This window comes from Manacus vitellinus, unplaced genomic scaffold, assembly GCF_001715985.3.
Source record: "Manacus vitellinus isolate BGI_N305 unplaced genomic scaffold, ASM171598v3 scaffold_40_pilon, whole genome shotgun sequence".
Lineage (NCBI taxonomy): Eukaryota > Metazoa > Chordata > Aves > Passeriformes > Pipridae > Manacus > Manacus vitellinus.
Genome location: NW_021940541.1, coordinates 5193635 through 5209619, shown reverse-complemented (window position 1 = coordinate 5209619; position 15985 = coordinate 5193635). Strand labels below are relative to the sequence as shown.

The following is a 15985-nucleotide window of genomic DNA, read 5'->3' as shown; positions in this document are numbered from 1 at the left end:
GCTGCTGCTTTCTCTGAACTGCTTCCCTGGTCTCCTTCACAGTAACTGAGCAGAGCCACCTGACAGAAATTTGTGTATTAGCTTTGAGGAGGACTCTTTTTCAGACCTTCTTTTGCTCTTCAGTAGCTCAAGGGAATCACAAGCTTCAGAGGGGGATTTGAGCTGAATTAGTTTGCTCTGTTTCCTCTTGGTTTTTGAGGGTTTCCAGAGTGCTGATATGAACAATACGTGTGCAGTAAAGTGCTCAAACTAAAATGGAGTGATTACTTTTGCTGTAGTAAATGCTCATTTGTTTTAGGCAGTATCTGGCTGTGGTATTTAAAGACAAACCACTGGAGATCTGGGATGTCAGAACCTGCACTCTGCTCCGAGAGATGTCTAAAAACTTCCCCACAGCAACTGCTTTGGTAAGGAATAAATTCTGTTACTGCTTATCAAATGTGGTAAGTTGAGATAGTATAAAAATCTTTGAAAAATTTTGTGGCAAAATGTTACTGTATCTGTATCATATATATATATATATGTAAAGTGCTTTACCATTTCATCTGTCACCATTTTCATCTCTCATCATAAAGAGGCAAAAGGGAGGCACTGGTGAAAAACCTGGTCTGTCCCTCGGGTGGTGGAGGGAGGGATCATAGAAAACAAATTGTTATAAATCCACAGTAAGTTCAGGGAATAAACATTTGTCTTTTCTGTTTTCCTGGACAATTTGTCACAGGAATGGTCTCCTTCCCATAACCTAAAAAGCCTGAGGAAGAAGCAGCTGGCAGCCCGGGAGGCCATGGCCCGACAGACGGTGGCATCAGACACCGAAGTGACCAGCGTGGAATCCTCTGTCATCAGGTCTCTCTCTCTCTGATCTGATGCTCTTCTACAGCACTGGTTGTTTTTCCACCCTGAGAAAAACTGTTTCTGTTCCCTGGGCCAGGGAACAGAATGTTTTTGAACTGATTCTTGAGTATGTAACAGGCAAAACAACTTTATGGTCCTCCCTTCAGATTTTATGTGTGGGACTTTGATGTGCTTTGAAGTTGCTCTCAGGTGTGTCTGTAGCCCCTTGGTTACCTGGTTCTTGAAGTAAAACTGTTATTTGACTCCAGACATTTTCACTCTTGCTTCTAGATAATTTGCTTTAAGGGATATATGGGATTTTTTTGTGCTGCCTGTCTGCAGTAAATAGAATTTGCCTTCAAATTCTCATCTCGAGAAAGAAATAATTATGTCTCATTGTGTTCCTTTTAAAGCTTGTTACAGGAAGCTGAAAGTAAATCAGAGCTGAGCCAGAACATTTCTGCCAGAGAGCACTTTGTGTTTACAGGTGCTGATGGGCAGGTTTATCACCTCACAGTAGAAGGGAACTCAGTAAAGGACAGTGCAAGAATTCCTCCTGATGTGAGTCCAAATTTTCTGTATCATTGATGCTTTAATTTTTTTCTTAGCTATGAGTGCTCGAAAAAAAAATCAAGGATATGCCTTGTAGCAGCAAGTGATCACTAATGTAGTAGTTTGAAATTTGAAATACAAATTCCAACTTCAAAACTGTAACAATTCTGTTTTCACAATCCTATCATTTTTTTGTTGAAAATATTATTGAAATAAATGATTTTTTTTTTCTTTTTACAAGTTGAGATCTTCACAGGTCCCGACTTGCTTTCTGAATAAATTACTTGACATATTTTTAAGAATTTTAGTAAAACTTGGACAAAATGTTGAATAACAGAGACACTTATTGAAACATGATTCTGTTCTGTTAATGGATTTTGTCTTGTGTCATAAGGAGCACTTAAAACTGTGAGTTTTAAGTTTGTTCTTTTCCCAGTTACTCTGAAGAATTCTTTCTCGTTTAAATTTTTCTTGAATGCTTTGATGCTTAGAAATAGGTGTTCTTTTACTTTTATTTCTTTCTTTAGTGTATGCTACTATTTTGATGAATGAGGTCTGCCATGTTGGTGCTTCCTTGCAACAAGAGACAGAGAAGTGATTTCTGTTGCTATAATCCCAAAATTTTTTACAAGGAATTCTCTTTTGAAGCATTTTGAAGCAAATATGACTGATGTGATAAATGTTTATATTTGATAGAACTGTTTCTGTTTTAACTGAGTAGAATTTGGTCTTTTGTGTCATATAATATTTTTTTTAAAATATTGAAATGTTTATTCATATGTCTGTCTCTATTAACCACAAGATTTTGTTCTGCTTCTTAAATATTTTCAGGGAAGTATGGGTAGCATTACATGTATTGCTTGGAAAGGGGATATACTGGTTCTTGGAGATGTTGATGGAAACTTAAACTTCTGGGATTTGAAAGCTAGAGTGTCCAGGTATGAATGCAAATCTAGTCTGTCAAACATGATGTATTGAGTCTTAGAATTTGGGCTCCCTCCTCATTTTTGTTCTTCACTGTAGGAGGTGTTTGAGGTGAAAATTTCAAACATTTTGAAATAAAAATTCAGAAAATTCCTACTGTGTTACAGTTCTCTGCATTCCAGCTTTTGTGTTTTCAGAAGAAGTAACATTTAATGAAAGTTCCAGCTAGGTATCTTTTTTTACATTAAGTATTGTAGTATTTATTTCAAGCATTTAATCATCTTAGTTTTAGTAATCTGTGTAGCTATTTGTGTGTGCACATAGAGGTAGAGAGATTATTCTTCTCAACCTGTGCAATATCAGGATCTGCAGAGTTCATGGGAAGGATTTAATTGCCCACAGTATGAGGTGGAGAGTGATTAATGCTAATATTACACTTCCCTTTTCTCAGGGGGATCCCCACACACAGGAGTTGGGTGAAGAAAATCCGATTTGCCCCAGGGAAAGGAAATCAAAAACTTCTTGCCATGTACAATGACGGGGCAGAAATTTGGGATTCTAAAGAGGTGGGTGCCTGGGGGTTTGATTTGCACTTATTTTCAAAGCACACCTCTTACTTCTGAAAATCAGGGATTAAGTTTTACAGAGTCATGATTTCTTGCTGACAGTTGTATGATGAAGTCCTACAGCTTCTCTCAGAAGACTTTTACTTCCTATAAAGCGTTTTTAAGCTGCCATCAATGAAAAGTACCTTTCACTCATAAAGCTGACAGTGTGTCTGAGTTCCTCTTTGTCACCCTCTTGGAATGGGTTTGAGGCAGACCTTGAAAATTTAATGGGGAGTCCCCAGTTTTAGAGTTTAATCTGTGGACAAGTGATTACTTTTACTACAGGTCTCCTCAATTCTGTGCATAGGCAAGAATAGATTTAATTTGTTAGGGAATACCAGAAAACCAGACATTTTGTTCATTAACATTGTCTGGCTTCTCACCTTACTCTGAAATTTTGTAGTTATGTTCACAAATCTTTTGGGGTTTGCTTCATAGGTCTTTCAGGGGATGATAGTACCATGGGGAAGGAAAGATAATTGTAGTGTTTTAAGTGAGCCCCCTGGACTAAGTTCAGGGTATGAGGATGTGAAACAGGAATTTTATTTTTTTTTCTTCTTGCTATGTGATGAGCACCAGCTGCAAACTCAGGTACTTAATTAGTGCAATGTAGAAATCTGTTGGTGATAAGAGTTGGACAGCAGATATGAACAACTGCTGTGAATTACCTAAGCAGAGTAGAATATTATCCCATGAGTCTCTCCTTGAAGCCACATTTGAATAGGTTTTTTGCCATAAGATACTCCTCCCCTCTTTTTTTTCTAGGCCAAAGGAGTTTCCTACATGAAAGCATTTTAAACTAAAATCACGTTTTCAACTGATTTCAACTGAAAACCTTTCAGAAATCTGTAGTACTATTTTATGATCTCAGTCCTATTATAGATGTAATCATCTCCTTAGGACTTCAACTTTTGCCTACAACCAGTCCTAATTCTCTCACTCATGAAAATCATGGTGTCCTAGAGCTGTTGTACCTTACATCTCTCTAACTCCTTGCTTTGCTCTACAACAAGTGAAAGGAAACAGCAGAATGTTGATTGCTGTGGAATTCTTGCTACTGTTTCCCTACATTAACAGTTGTCATGTCCTGTGATGCTACAGAAGGGTTACAAAATGTCCAGCTACTGACCAGTTAAAAGCACAATTTAGAGTGTTTTGTTTCTCTCTCTTTTGTTTGTGGACAATGAACCATCCCATTCCCATAAAGTTCTGTTAATACTATGTCTAAATGTATTTCTAGACAGGTTCAGCATTTACCAAAAAGGTGTATGTTAATGAAGAGCTTGAGTTAATTAATGAGAACCTCCCTCTGGTCTTGATGCACATGTGCTGGATCAGGGGGCTGGAATTAAAGAGGGAATGTAGATTCCCACCAGTTCACCATGGAAATTTTAGGTCAGAAAAGATAACAAAAAGGCAGCTGTACAGCTGTGCTCCAAAGGATCTTTTGTCTCACCTCTAAATTGGGAAAAGTATTGTTTCAGGGCAACCACGTGACCTACTGCAAGGTTTCTAAATTCCCTGCTCTCCAGAAAGGACCGTTATTAAAATGATTTACAACTACCTTCACCTTTTAATGTGAATTTTGAGCTGTGCCTCGTGGGTGTGTGACACAGCCTTAGACTGGGTGATGGAGAGCCTACTAAAAATGACAAATAACTTCCCCAGGTACAAATGGTGAGCAGTTTAAGGAGCGGAAGGAACGTGAATTTCCGGATCCTGGATGTGGACTGGTGCACGTCTGACAAGGTGGTCCTGGCATCAGATGATGGATGTATCCGAGTCCTGGACTTGTCCATGAAACCCTCCTGCTTCAGGATGGATGAACAGGACCTCATAGGTATGGTGATTTCATTGTGCTGTCAGCTGGTAGGTAAAATGCACTTGTAATTTGTAATAAAAATGTTCAGCATTTCTGTTGGAACAAAAAATAATCACATGTAGAGATTTTGATGCCTCTCTAGTGGTTTTCGAAGATACAGATAAATGTTTTAGGCTCAGGTCATGTGAGTTGTTTAAAAAAACATCCATACTTTTGACTATCTGAATTAGAATGAATAATAAGGGCTTTTTGTGCAGAAAATCTGGAAAGGTGACTTAAAAAACATTGGTACATCACTTAATTATCAGTACCTACATCACTCACATTCATTACATGATTCTGAAACATTTGTGATGTGTGAAAATGTCTTTTCTGAATTTTTTTCAGGTATCAAAGGCAGTTTGTAGACTGAGTCATTGCATTTCTCACATTGCTCTTTTACTTTTTTGCCATATGTTTAAGAAGGGAAATTAAATATTTAACTAGTTAACTAAGCTACATTTTTTTTTTATTACTAATGTTCCAAATAACTGCTTTTGTTGTTGTCTTTTGAGTCAATCCTACCTTTACTCATAGAATTTCCTTAAAATATTAGATTCCCTTAATGTAGATTCTAAGACATATTTGGAAAATTGTGATGTGGGGAGCTGTGGTGTGGAATGCTTGAGAGAACATGTAATTTATCACAGCTATTTTTGCTATCAAATGAATGTTCTGTAATATTAAGTTGTAGAGATTAATGTTGTAAAACCAAGCACACTTCAGTTAGGATGTGACAGCTGTAAGGTTGCCTGTGATTTAGCTGTCCTGCCTCTACACTGGTAATCTTTTAATTACAGAATCACATTTACTGGATTCCTACACCATTCAGTGCATACAAAGTGCAGGGAATTTCTGAATATTTAATAATGTAGCTGGTTGGTGCTTGTTTTAGTCCTCAGTCAAACTCCTTACCCAAACCTTGTACTGAATACAGAGTTACTGACTTTAAAATTTGTGTGACAGCAGTTAATCCTATAATTTTCATCTTATTTCTCTGCTAAGACAGACAGGTGTTAAACTTCCCAACATCCTTAGAAACCAGAGGGGCAAAGCAAAACTAACCATGCATTTGGGTACAGCTTTCCTTGTTTTCCAACTTGCCCCTGTAGTAGCAATAATCATTGTATACAGCTCTACTTCATGCCACTGCAATGTATTCCAGGAGTCTGTGGCTAAATCCAATATGGAATGTTCTGAAATTCTCATTAGAGGACGGTTGATAACCCTGTTCTTTCTATGAAATGTTTTTGCCTGAGTGTAGAGATAAGCTTTTGTATCTAGTAACCTGGGCTGGCTATATGAAAAGACTGTTATTTATGATTTTCTTCTGCTGGCAAACAAGGTGGGACATTTTCTGTTTCCTGAACACAGTGTTATTGCACATTAACCACTCCAAAATGAATCTTTTCCTTTTGTTTCAGAACCTGCCTGGTGTCCCTATCTGCTTGTTCCAAGGGCTTCATTAGCTTTAAAAGCATTCCTGTTGCATCAGCCATGGGATGAGAAATATTCTCTGGATATAATGGACGTGTAAGAAGAAATACTTGTCTTATTATTTTTTAAATCCTACATATTTTATTGGTCTTTCTGTGCAAATAACTGTCAGGTATATAAGTTTTCTCAATCTTCAGGACAGTCAAAAAGATAATAGGTTCAATATTTATTACTAAAAGTAATAAATAGAAAAGGCTTTAAGGTCAATTATTTTATTTATTTTGGCTTTCAGTAGCACTTGAAAACTGCCTCAGTAGCAATAGAAAACTACTCTCTGCTTTAAGGTACTGGCAATATTTTTAGGTCATTTACAGGTTATTTTAATACCTGTGTGTTCTCTTTGTTCTCTAGAAGTTAATGTAGTGGTCAGAGTTGTTCCTGAAGTGTAACTGGAAGTGATACTCTGATAATCTGATAGGCCTGTCTGTACATCTTCACAGGAGCACATTTTGTATCCTGTATTGTGTTTGGGTACTGCTTGTGGGCACAGAATGGTGCTCCAGGCACTGTCATTTTCATTAATTTTAAGGTTAATGAATAAAAAAAATGGGAAAAGAAAGATTGGCACTGGCTCTGAGGTTGAGAGAAAGCAAAACCAATCTTGCATTACTGTTTTGGAACTAGGAACCAAAGAATCTTTCATGAGTGGCTTACCATAAAAATGTGAAAGATTGTTTCCTTATATGTTCTTGTGTTTTTTCTACTACTTCCATTTCAGATAATTCTGTCATTTTGGTAATATAAGAAACCTTTTTCTTTTTTTCTTACTTTGTTTTTTAATCCAGAGATTATCCAGAGACTGAAAATATTAAAAACCTTCTTCAAGAGCAGTTGAATTCATTGTCCAAGTAAGAATTTTCCTATTATTACTTGAGTAATCTCCAGAATTCTAAGAAAGAAAAAAACCTTAAGTTTGTGGCAATTCACAGCTTTAAGAAGAAAGAATGCTTTTTGCCTCTCTAAAGATGAGCTTGAGTCATGACAGCTTTTATTTTAAACAAAGTTAATTTTTATATAACTCTTAAAATTGGTGCTTTAAAGATGCTAATTAGTGTCAATATATATTTAGAACTGACCAATGAGCATTTGGAATTTTTTAAGCAGTGCTTCCCAGGGATTGTGTGGTTCTTTGATGTTAGTCCAGGCACTGCTACTTAAATACTTCAAGGTTTGTTAGGATATTTAATTCTTCTCTGAGGAAGAAAAGACAAACAATTCTAAAAATCCTTTATTGAAGATATATTTCAGAATAATATTCATGCACATTGCTCTGCTTGCACAGCAAATAGATTTTGACATTCCATTTAAACCATGAAAATTGTAGTTAAAGCTTCCTTTAGTAGGAGAGAAAAGGTAACAGCATATTTCTACCCAGTCTGAAGCATATGTAGGAAACCTGAATTCATGCATATGTATCCTTTATGAATTATTAGTAATTGAATTAATACTGGAATTGGTAGAATTACTGCAGACTAATTTATAGCTTTTTATACATCCTTGTGGTGTTTCCCGTTATTGCAAGGACAGGGAGTTCCTCATGGACTCACTGGACTTTGCTCCTTGACATCAGTTGTATCTCAAATTATATATAACTGTTTTCATAGATTTTAATTCAGAAGGGAAATTGAGGTTTGATTTTTTTCAGTTTGTGTGTGATATAACCTGTTTGTGTTGGAAACCAACCAGCCAAAAAAACTTGCACAGCATTTTATTGATTATTTGTGGCCTTCTCTTTTGCAGTGACATAAAGAAACTTCTGCTTGATCCAGATTTCACTCTCTTGCAAAGATGTCTCCTGGTTGCCAGGTAGTAGAGATTCAGATAATTTTACCAAATGTTTCCTGGTAAAATCTTGATGCTCTTAATGCATATGAATGAGCTAAATTTTAGATACTCAACCAATTCTTCTTTAACTCCTAAACTGCTTTGTCACCCATGGATTAGAGTGTTTTTAGGACCAAGAATGGAGATTTTACCTTTCTGAAACATAATTTTATTTGCTTAATGGATACAGAGAACTTCCCTCAGTCTTGGTACTTTTACAAATGGAGTTTTGCCAACTGTGTTACATTTAGTTGTGGAAGGCCCAAAAATGTCAGTCAGAACTTTCACAATAGATTATATGCAAACAGGGGAAGGCCTGGTTTTTATTTCAAATATGTTTGTTCCCTGTGGTTCTTCTGCCTAAACTGAACTAATTTTAGTCTACCTGTATTCAAAGATGTTTTTCAGACTTAGTAACTTTTGGTTGAAAGAGGATACTGGTGATTAGGTATAAAATAATAATAAATATCAATTTCCACATATTTCTGTGCTGAACATTCCCTGAGTTTAATTGCTGTTCTGACTTTCCTTATTCTTCTCTTGTAGTTTGTCCCATTAATGCAAAGTACTTGAGATCTCCACAAGAATGCATTGGTTTTGTAAAAAATTAAATGTGTTGTATTTTTCTGTACCATATGAAAAAATACAGCCCTATTTGACATCCTGATTTGTATCTTCTCAGGCTGTATGGGGATGAATCTGAGCTGCATTTCTGGACTATTGCTGCCCACTATTTGCACAGCCTGTGCCAGGAAAAACCTGAGAAACCAAGAGACACAGCAGTCCCTCAGGAACAGCTGGTTAATCCTTTGGATATCTGCTATGACATACTGTGTGAAAATTCCTACTTCCAGGTATTTCAAAGGGTTCAAAAACAAATTTATTAAGAATGTCATCAGCACAATAAACACTCAGCGTTGTAACCCTCTTATCCTAGAGCATTTCCTGGACATATTTCAGTTTTTTTAGTGACATACCACTCTGGATAAATCATTCCCTGTTACTTAAAAACAGGAGGTGTTCCAAAAATTCTCAAAATACTTACATGTCTTTTAAATGCTTTTTTTCTTTCTTACAGTAGACTTACATTTAAAATATTTTTTCCTCCTTCATCCAGAAATTCCAGCTGGAAAGAGTAAATCTCCAGGAAGTGAAGAGATCAACGTATGATCATACCAGGAAATGTGCTGATCAACTTCTCCTCTTGGGCCAGGTTTGTGGGTAATATTTGAATTTTTTATTCTTCTTCTTCCCCTATCTGTTTAAATGTTCCTCTTCCTTTTATAACTCTACAAAAGTAAACAAGGAAATAAATGGCTATAAATAAAAATTAATTCCAAATATTAATTTCCATTATATTCCTAATGGGTTTTAAGTGCTAGCCTTACTATGGATGCTTTATTGAAATAGAATCTTAATTATTGCTACACCAGTAGATATTTTTATAGCCTGGTTTAGAATAACTTTCATTAGCTCCAATGTCTTAAAAAGGATAAAAATCAAAAGACTTTTAAACAGAAGTGAATATGTTGTGGTCAAAGTTCTGTTTTTTCTCTTGCCAGACTGACAGAGCAGTGCAACTGTTGTTAGAAACCAGTTCAGAGAATGCACATTATTACTGTGATTCACTCAAAGCTTGTTTGGTCACAACTGTCACCTCATCAGGTCCCTCTCAAAGCACCATTAAACTGGTAGCAACCAACATGATAGCCAATGGAAAGCTTGCAGGTAAGATATCACTTTCTATTTACTTATAAACTAGTAATTCTAATCATTATTAAGGCTACCAATAGAAACAGGAGAGCAGAGAATCTTATTGTAGTAGATCTATCTATATGCTGCATATGTTACAGCTTGTGCTACCTTTTTGAGTTAACACAAGTTAACCCAAAAATAATCAGTAACTCAGTTATAAAGTTCAACTGGTTTTGATTCATTTTCATTGGAAAAGTTACTTCTGGGGTAAATCTTGTGGCAGTTGTTTGCAGAAAAGAGGCTGAGCCCATCAAGGTATGTATTTTCCACTTTTCCAGTTAAAGCATTGATTAAAATTTGGTGTCCTGTTACAAAGATGAAATATGGACTTGATTTCCTTTTTAGTTCAGACCTTGTTTCAAAACAAGAGCTGTTCACCATATAACAATTGACTGAAGTGCTCAAAGACATGCAGAGAAAGTACAAATGTCTGTACTTGTCTGGAAAAATACTTTCCACTCAGTAGACAAGTAACACTTCACTGTCAGTACATTGTGGACAACATTGTAAATTAAGTAAATACATTTCATGGCTAATCCTTTATTTTAATTTAAAGACCATTATCTCTTTATGATGAGAAATCCTGTGAACCCCTTGTCATTTTTAGTTAGAGCAAATACAAATGAGAGCTTTGTGTGGGAAAAGATCCAGTAGCTGACACCCAGAAATTAGGAATTTTCAACATCTTTGTGTGCTGAGAAGGATACAGAGATGCTTTTTTGGGGGGGATGAATGACCTGATCACACTGTTTTTCCCCTAACTTACTCTCTGGAGTGGTTTTTGTTCTCCAGAGGGTGTCCAGCTGCTGTGCCGACACCCAGAAATTAGGAGTTTTCAACATCTTTGTGTGCTGATAAGGATACAGCAATGATTTTTGGGGGGGGATGAACGACCTGATCACACTTTTTTTCCCCTAACTTACTCTCTGGAGTGGTTTTTGTTCTCCAGAGGGTGTCCAGCTGCTGTGTCTCATCGACAAGGCTGCTGACGCCTGTCGCTACCTGCAGACCTACGGCGAGTGGAATCGTGCAGCTTGGCTGGCAAAGGTGTGTCATTCCCCAGCTTCCAGTTTGCCAAACTACCTCCTCAGCACATGTATGAAGGCTGATGAGGGTGCTGAAGTGCTCCAAAGTTAAATAACTGAAAAGTTAAATCAGTTTGAAATATCATCAGTTCTTCCCATGTCTTAAGCGCCAACAAGCCAATCCATTGAATCAGCTTTGGCAGGTTCTTCAGACTTTTGACTCCACAAAAAGGGCCTGAAAAGGGTTGGAATACTCAATTTTCTAATTTTTGAGCAATGGCTTGTGAAGTTGCACATAGCTGCAGCAGTACAAAGTTTGTAATGATCTACAAATCCACCTCTGGAAGTCAGTAAGTAACTAGGCAGTGGATTTGTGCTGAGCTCCATGTGATGTGTGCTCATTTCAAACTTAGCACCACTCATCAATTTGCATCACCACCTGTTTTGGTTTGCAGACATAATTACAGTAAGACTGCCTAGACACAGCATTACCTCCCCATGTTATAATGGGCAGGAGTCAGTGAGGATTTTTCTTTGTCTCTGATGAAGTTTCTGTTATGTTTCCTGGAGAAAGCGTGGCAAATTTGTGCTTAGATTTTCTAAATGAGTGAATCCTGCTTTTAAGAAAAATAAAAATGTTTTGTCCTTAAGTCTGCAATAAGGTGTGAAGATTTCTAACTTCTTCTTACTTGGGACTTTAAAAAGCTTGGGGTAAACATAATGTAAAAATTCAGTGACTCGAGGGGAGTACTTTTATACCTAGATATTTCTCAACTTCCTTTATGTTGTATTAATTCAAGGGATAGTTGTGCTTTTTATTAATACCTGATAGTTTCAGCAGCTTTTCCTTCTGACACCTTGGCTTTCCCACCTCCCCAAGGTCCGTTTGAACTCGGAGGAATGTGCCGACGTGCTGAAGCGGTGGGTGGATCACCTTTGCTCTCCACAAGTCAACCACAAGTCCAAGGCCATTCTTGTCCTCCTGTCACTTGGATGCTTTACCAGAGTGGCAGAGATGTTGCACAGGTAAAGATGACACAGCACAACCTGTATTTAATTTTGTCCAAAATCAGACAAGTTGTAGTGACTCAGACATCAAGGGGGGCTCTGCAGTTCCTGACAATCGTTTCTCCTTCAGCATGATTTTCTGGAATTAACTTCAACCTCAGCAGTGCATCATTTCTGTAGGCTGCAACTGATGCATTTTTAAATTTACTGCAGGCTTTAAGATTGCAAGCACCCACTGACCAAGCAGCAAGGATTTATAGTAACTGTGATTTTTTCTGAGTAACTGGAGCCTTGATCTTTCAAACTGCATCAAATGCAAGTTATTTGAGTGCAAGGGAAGATGTAAGAAAGTTACACTCTGTGCAAGTGTTTTGGTGCAATGTCCTGGAGTACTTTCCTGCTTTGTATCCTAACAAATGATTCTCTCTTTTTCTTCCCATTTCTCAGCATGAGGTACTTTGATAGAGCAGCTTTATTTGTAGAAGCTTGTCTGAAGTACGGGGCATTTGAAGTTAATGATGATACAAATATCCTTTATTTGAAATCCTGTCTGCATCTGTGTGGCCATACACAGTGAGTATGTGTGAACCAATGTTAGATGAACTAGTCTGCCCAGAAATAGGAGTTCCAGCTTTTATTTTCCAGGTTGTGCAGCTTGAGGGAAGTATAAAGAAACAAGTAAAAAGGTGTAATTTCCATTATTACCTTGTGTGATGGTCTGTGAGGTCTGAGGTCTGGAATACAAACTAAAACTGAAAAAAATACAGTGATAGGAGAGAAAAGAGGGGATGATAAAATGTTCTTGGAAATAATTGCTGCAGCCTGTGTAGTGCAATCAGTGGTTCATTTTGTGTCAGGAAAAAAAACCCCTTTATTGAAACCCTTTGTACACCATCATATTGTTTCAGTGATTGACGTCCTTTCTGAAGGAGTCAGTTCTGAGACAGTGCAAACAAAGAAATTAAAGGTCACTATCAATGAGCTGAAAATGCAATAAGTATCATAAAAGGTGTCTGAAGAATTGCTCACTAAAATCTGCACATCTGACCTGGTGTTCTGGAAACACTGAGCAGTGTCTGAAATTTTTGTCGGTGTGCAATAAATAATAATGCATAATAATATTACATATGTGATACCTGATCCTGGTTTGTGGAGTCATCACTGATGTCAGCTTGTAAATAAAAAAAGCCACTAATAAGTCATGTAGATAACTCAGAGTCTAATTAACAAACAAATCCTATAATCTGACCTTAATTTATTTTTTAATTTTTATTCCAAGTTATGCCTTTGTGTCGTGGTAGGTATTTATGCATATCTGAAATGTGTCTGTTTTAGTTTATATCACTCTACACATTGCTTGATAATCATTCAACAGTAGGATTTAAAGCAACTTTGTTCTCTTTATTTGTGCTGAAAAATACTGGATTAACAGAATTGACAGGCATTTCACACCGGGAGAGCAAAGGAGTAAGAAGGAAAAAAAAGGATTCTGAGTTTTTTCATTGTGCTGTTAATTTGTGTTTTCCTTAATGCTTCATTTACATAAATTGATCCATGCTGTGTATGCAGATTATGCCAGAAGCTTGAAGCTCCTGGGCTTCAAACAGGGAGCTGTTCTCTTTGCCTCCAAAGCAGGAGAAGCTGGGAAAGAGTTACTGACTGAACTTAAACAGCCCAAGGAGGAGGTGACAGAGGAGTAAGAATTTCATGTTTGTCAGCTGATCTGGGTTGTCAGACTGAGATTCCACTGTGTGAAAATACATCTTTCTCTTGGATCACTCTAACAGCTGATTTGTGTGATTTGAGCCAATACTGTTAAATGTGTTTGAAGTCAGAATTAAGAACTGTGATATTGTTTCTTTTTGATAAAATTGTCTCCACTTTCACAAGAGGGGAAAGAAGCCTGTGATAAAATTATACAAGAATATTTCAACTTTTTCAACTGTAGCAGGAATCAGATTTTAAAGTGTGCTGAAAGACTTGCATACCTGTGTAAAAGTCCAGTCCATTTACTTCTAAAAATCAAACCTTTATAGTACTTCAGTACTGTTGTATTTATATGTATAAATGATTGAGCCTGTACTATAAAATTATAAATATATTTAAAAATAAACACAGATCACAAAGCACACAGTTCTTCCCTGGAACATTGTGTTTTCTCAGTCCAGTTTTTCAGTTTAAAATTCCTGTTATTTTAGATCAGTTCACTGTAATGTCATTTTATAACTGTCTGGAATGGAATCTGTAACAGGTTCACTTACAAATGTTACTCTCCTGACATTCCAAAAATCTCATGAAATGTCCTTTCTTTTCAATTAAGGTGTTGTTCTGTTCCATGTCATGTTTAAGTGTGCCCTCCCTGCACAGCTTGGGAACTAAATTCTGCCTTGTGTTGCCTGGCTCATGGGGTCAAAGGCTGGGAGAAGTATCTCAGAGCAGCAGGGTGGGCTCCTGCAGGACAGGGAGGACACTGCTGGTGCTGGCCCAGTCACTGTTTTGTTTGTTATTTGAATGTGTGATGAACAATATAGTCCAAAAAGCCAAAATTCTGGCTTTTTCATTAGATCCTTCTAACCCTAAGGATGCCACCAAAATCATATTCTCCCATTTGTGTGCCAGCATTTAAGTACTTGCTTGCATTATTGTTTCTTGTGTCAGATGTATCTTTTCTGTGTGTTACTGATGAGGAATTTTACAACTGGGGAGCTGTAAAAGTGACATTGCCCTTGCAAATTGAAGACTGTGGCGTGGGAAAAATAGTCTGGGCTAAAAAATTAAGTTCTTCCTTTTCCCACCTTTTTGGAGCTACTGAAGTTTAATAGGTTGTAGTGAAAAAAATCCTGTAAAATGTCTCTCCTTTGAATGTAATTGGTGGCTTGTCTACTTATCTAATCCAGTCTACATTGGATTCTTCTTATGTTTGAGTATTTGTGGATATGTGTTCTACACTTCCTCCTGGAGGAGCTTCAGTTTTGGGACATCTCTAACTGCACAAACTTTTTGGTTCAAATCTAAAACAACGTTTCCAATAAAACTGGAAAGGTTGGACTTGTCAATAATCTTGTGGAATATAAATTGAAAATGTGAGTTTCATCATTCTGAGTAGAAAAGTGAGAGTTATAATTGCAATGTATCTTCTTTTTTCCTGCCACATCTTACATAGATTATAAAATTCTTTGTTCAGTGTATGGTGAACTGTGTTTTATGGTTACTGTAGCTTGGGAAAATAAGTACACAAGAAAATTTGCCTTAAGTATTAACTGGTGAGAAACAGAATTAAGTAAAATTTGACTGTCATTACCAGTGGCCTAAATTCTGTCTCTCACTGACTACTCCAACACTCCTCAATCCCTGCTCTTATTTTTCCCAGCAGTACTCATGGACAGGGTTACTCCAGAGTTACTGTGAGCACACACAGGCTTGTTCTGTGACAGATCACGTTCAGTTGTTTGTCAGTGAGTCTCTGGAATAAATCTGCTTTAATATACACTTGGATTTGTAATTAATGTTTTTAAAGAAACACATTTCAAAGGCCTTTTAATACTGATTGTTGCTATAAAGTGTGCAGGCTGCAGAATATTGTGTGGCATCCCCTTGATGATGAAAATGGAGTGTAAAAGTGATTGAAAAGTTTATTTAGATAATGTTGCAGTCTCGCTACAATAATAAAAAGATTTTTAAAATCTCTGTGTGTCTTGATTTAACACAACACCATCATCTGCTGCCCTGGGATTGAATGTTGGTTGTGTAACTGTTGTCATTGTGCCTTCAGGACAGGAACAATGCTCAGGGCTGGGTTTAACAGGGGAAGTGATTATCCTTTGTACAACTGAGTCACATTTTCCATATTAGTACTAATGAAACATTGTGTTTGTGTAGTATTAATTCCCAAGCTTTACTAGCAAACATAAACTTTGTGTGGGTTAAATTAGAGCAGGACATGGGCTGCACATCCTGATTTTTGAAAAGCACGGAAATAAGTGATGAAAGAAAACCCCTCCCTTTCTGTTTTTATGCTGCCCCATAAAGAGTCTTAGAAAGGAAGGCAAGTTGAGGTTTTATTTCAGTCTTGAAAATCTCAGGTGAGTGATTATGAT

The 15985-nt window shown here is 36.9% G+C and overlaps 1 protein-coding gene across 1 annotated transcript in view; it reads left to right on the top strand.

Moving 5' to 3' along the window:
• WDR11 (WD repeat domain 11) overlaps positions 1-15566 on the top strand; it is a 38148-nt gene extending 22582 nt beyond the window's left edge. Inside the window, exons 13-28 of the mRNA XM_018078512.3 lie at positions 299-407; positions 722-846; positions 1248-1395; positions 2218-2324; positions 2762-2876; positions 4587-4758; positions 6204-6312; positions 7062-7124; positions 8017-8082; positions 8783-8954; positions 9218-9313; positions 9663-9828; positions 10805-10902; positions 11761-11906; positions 12336-12415; positions 13431-15566. Of these exons, the coding sequence (XP_017934001.1) occupies positions 299-407; positions 722-846; positions 1248-1395; positions 2218-2324; positions 2762-2876; positions 4587-4758; positions 6204-6312; positions 7062-7124; positions 8017-8082; positions 8783-8954; positions 9218-9313; positions 9663-9828; positions 10805-10902; positions 11761-11906; positions 12336-12415; positions 13431-13588 (1930 nt within the window). The 3' untranslated portion in view covers positions 13589-15566. The remainder of the gene's footprint in view (positions 1-298; positions 408-721; positions 847-1247; positions 1396-2217; positions 2325-2761; positions 2877-4586; positions 4759-6203; positions 6313-7061; positions 7125-8016; positions 8083-8782; positions 8955-9217; positions 9314-9662; positions 9829-10804; positions 10903-11760; positions 11907-12335; positions 12416-13430) is intronic.
• The last annotated feature ends 419 nt before the right edge of the window (positions 15567-15985 follow it).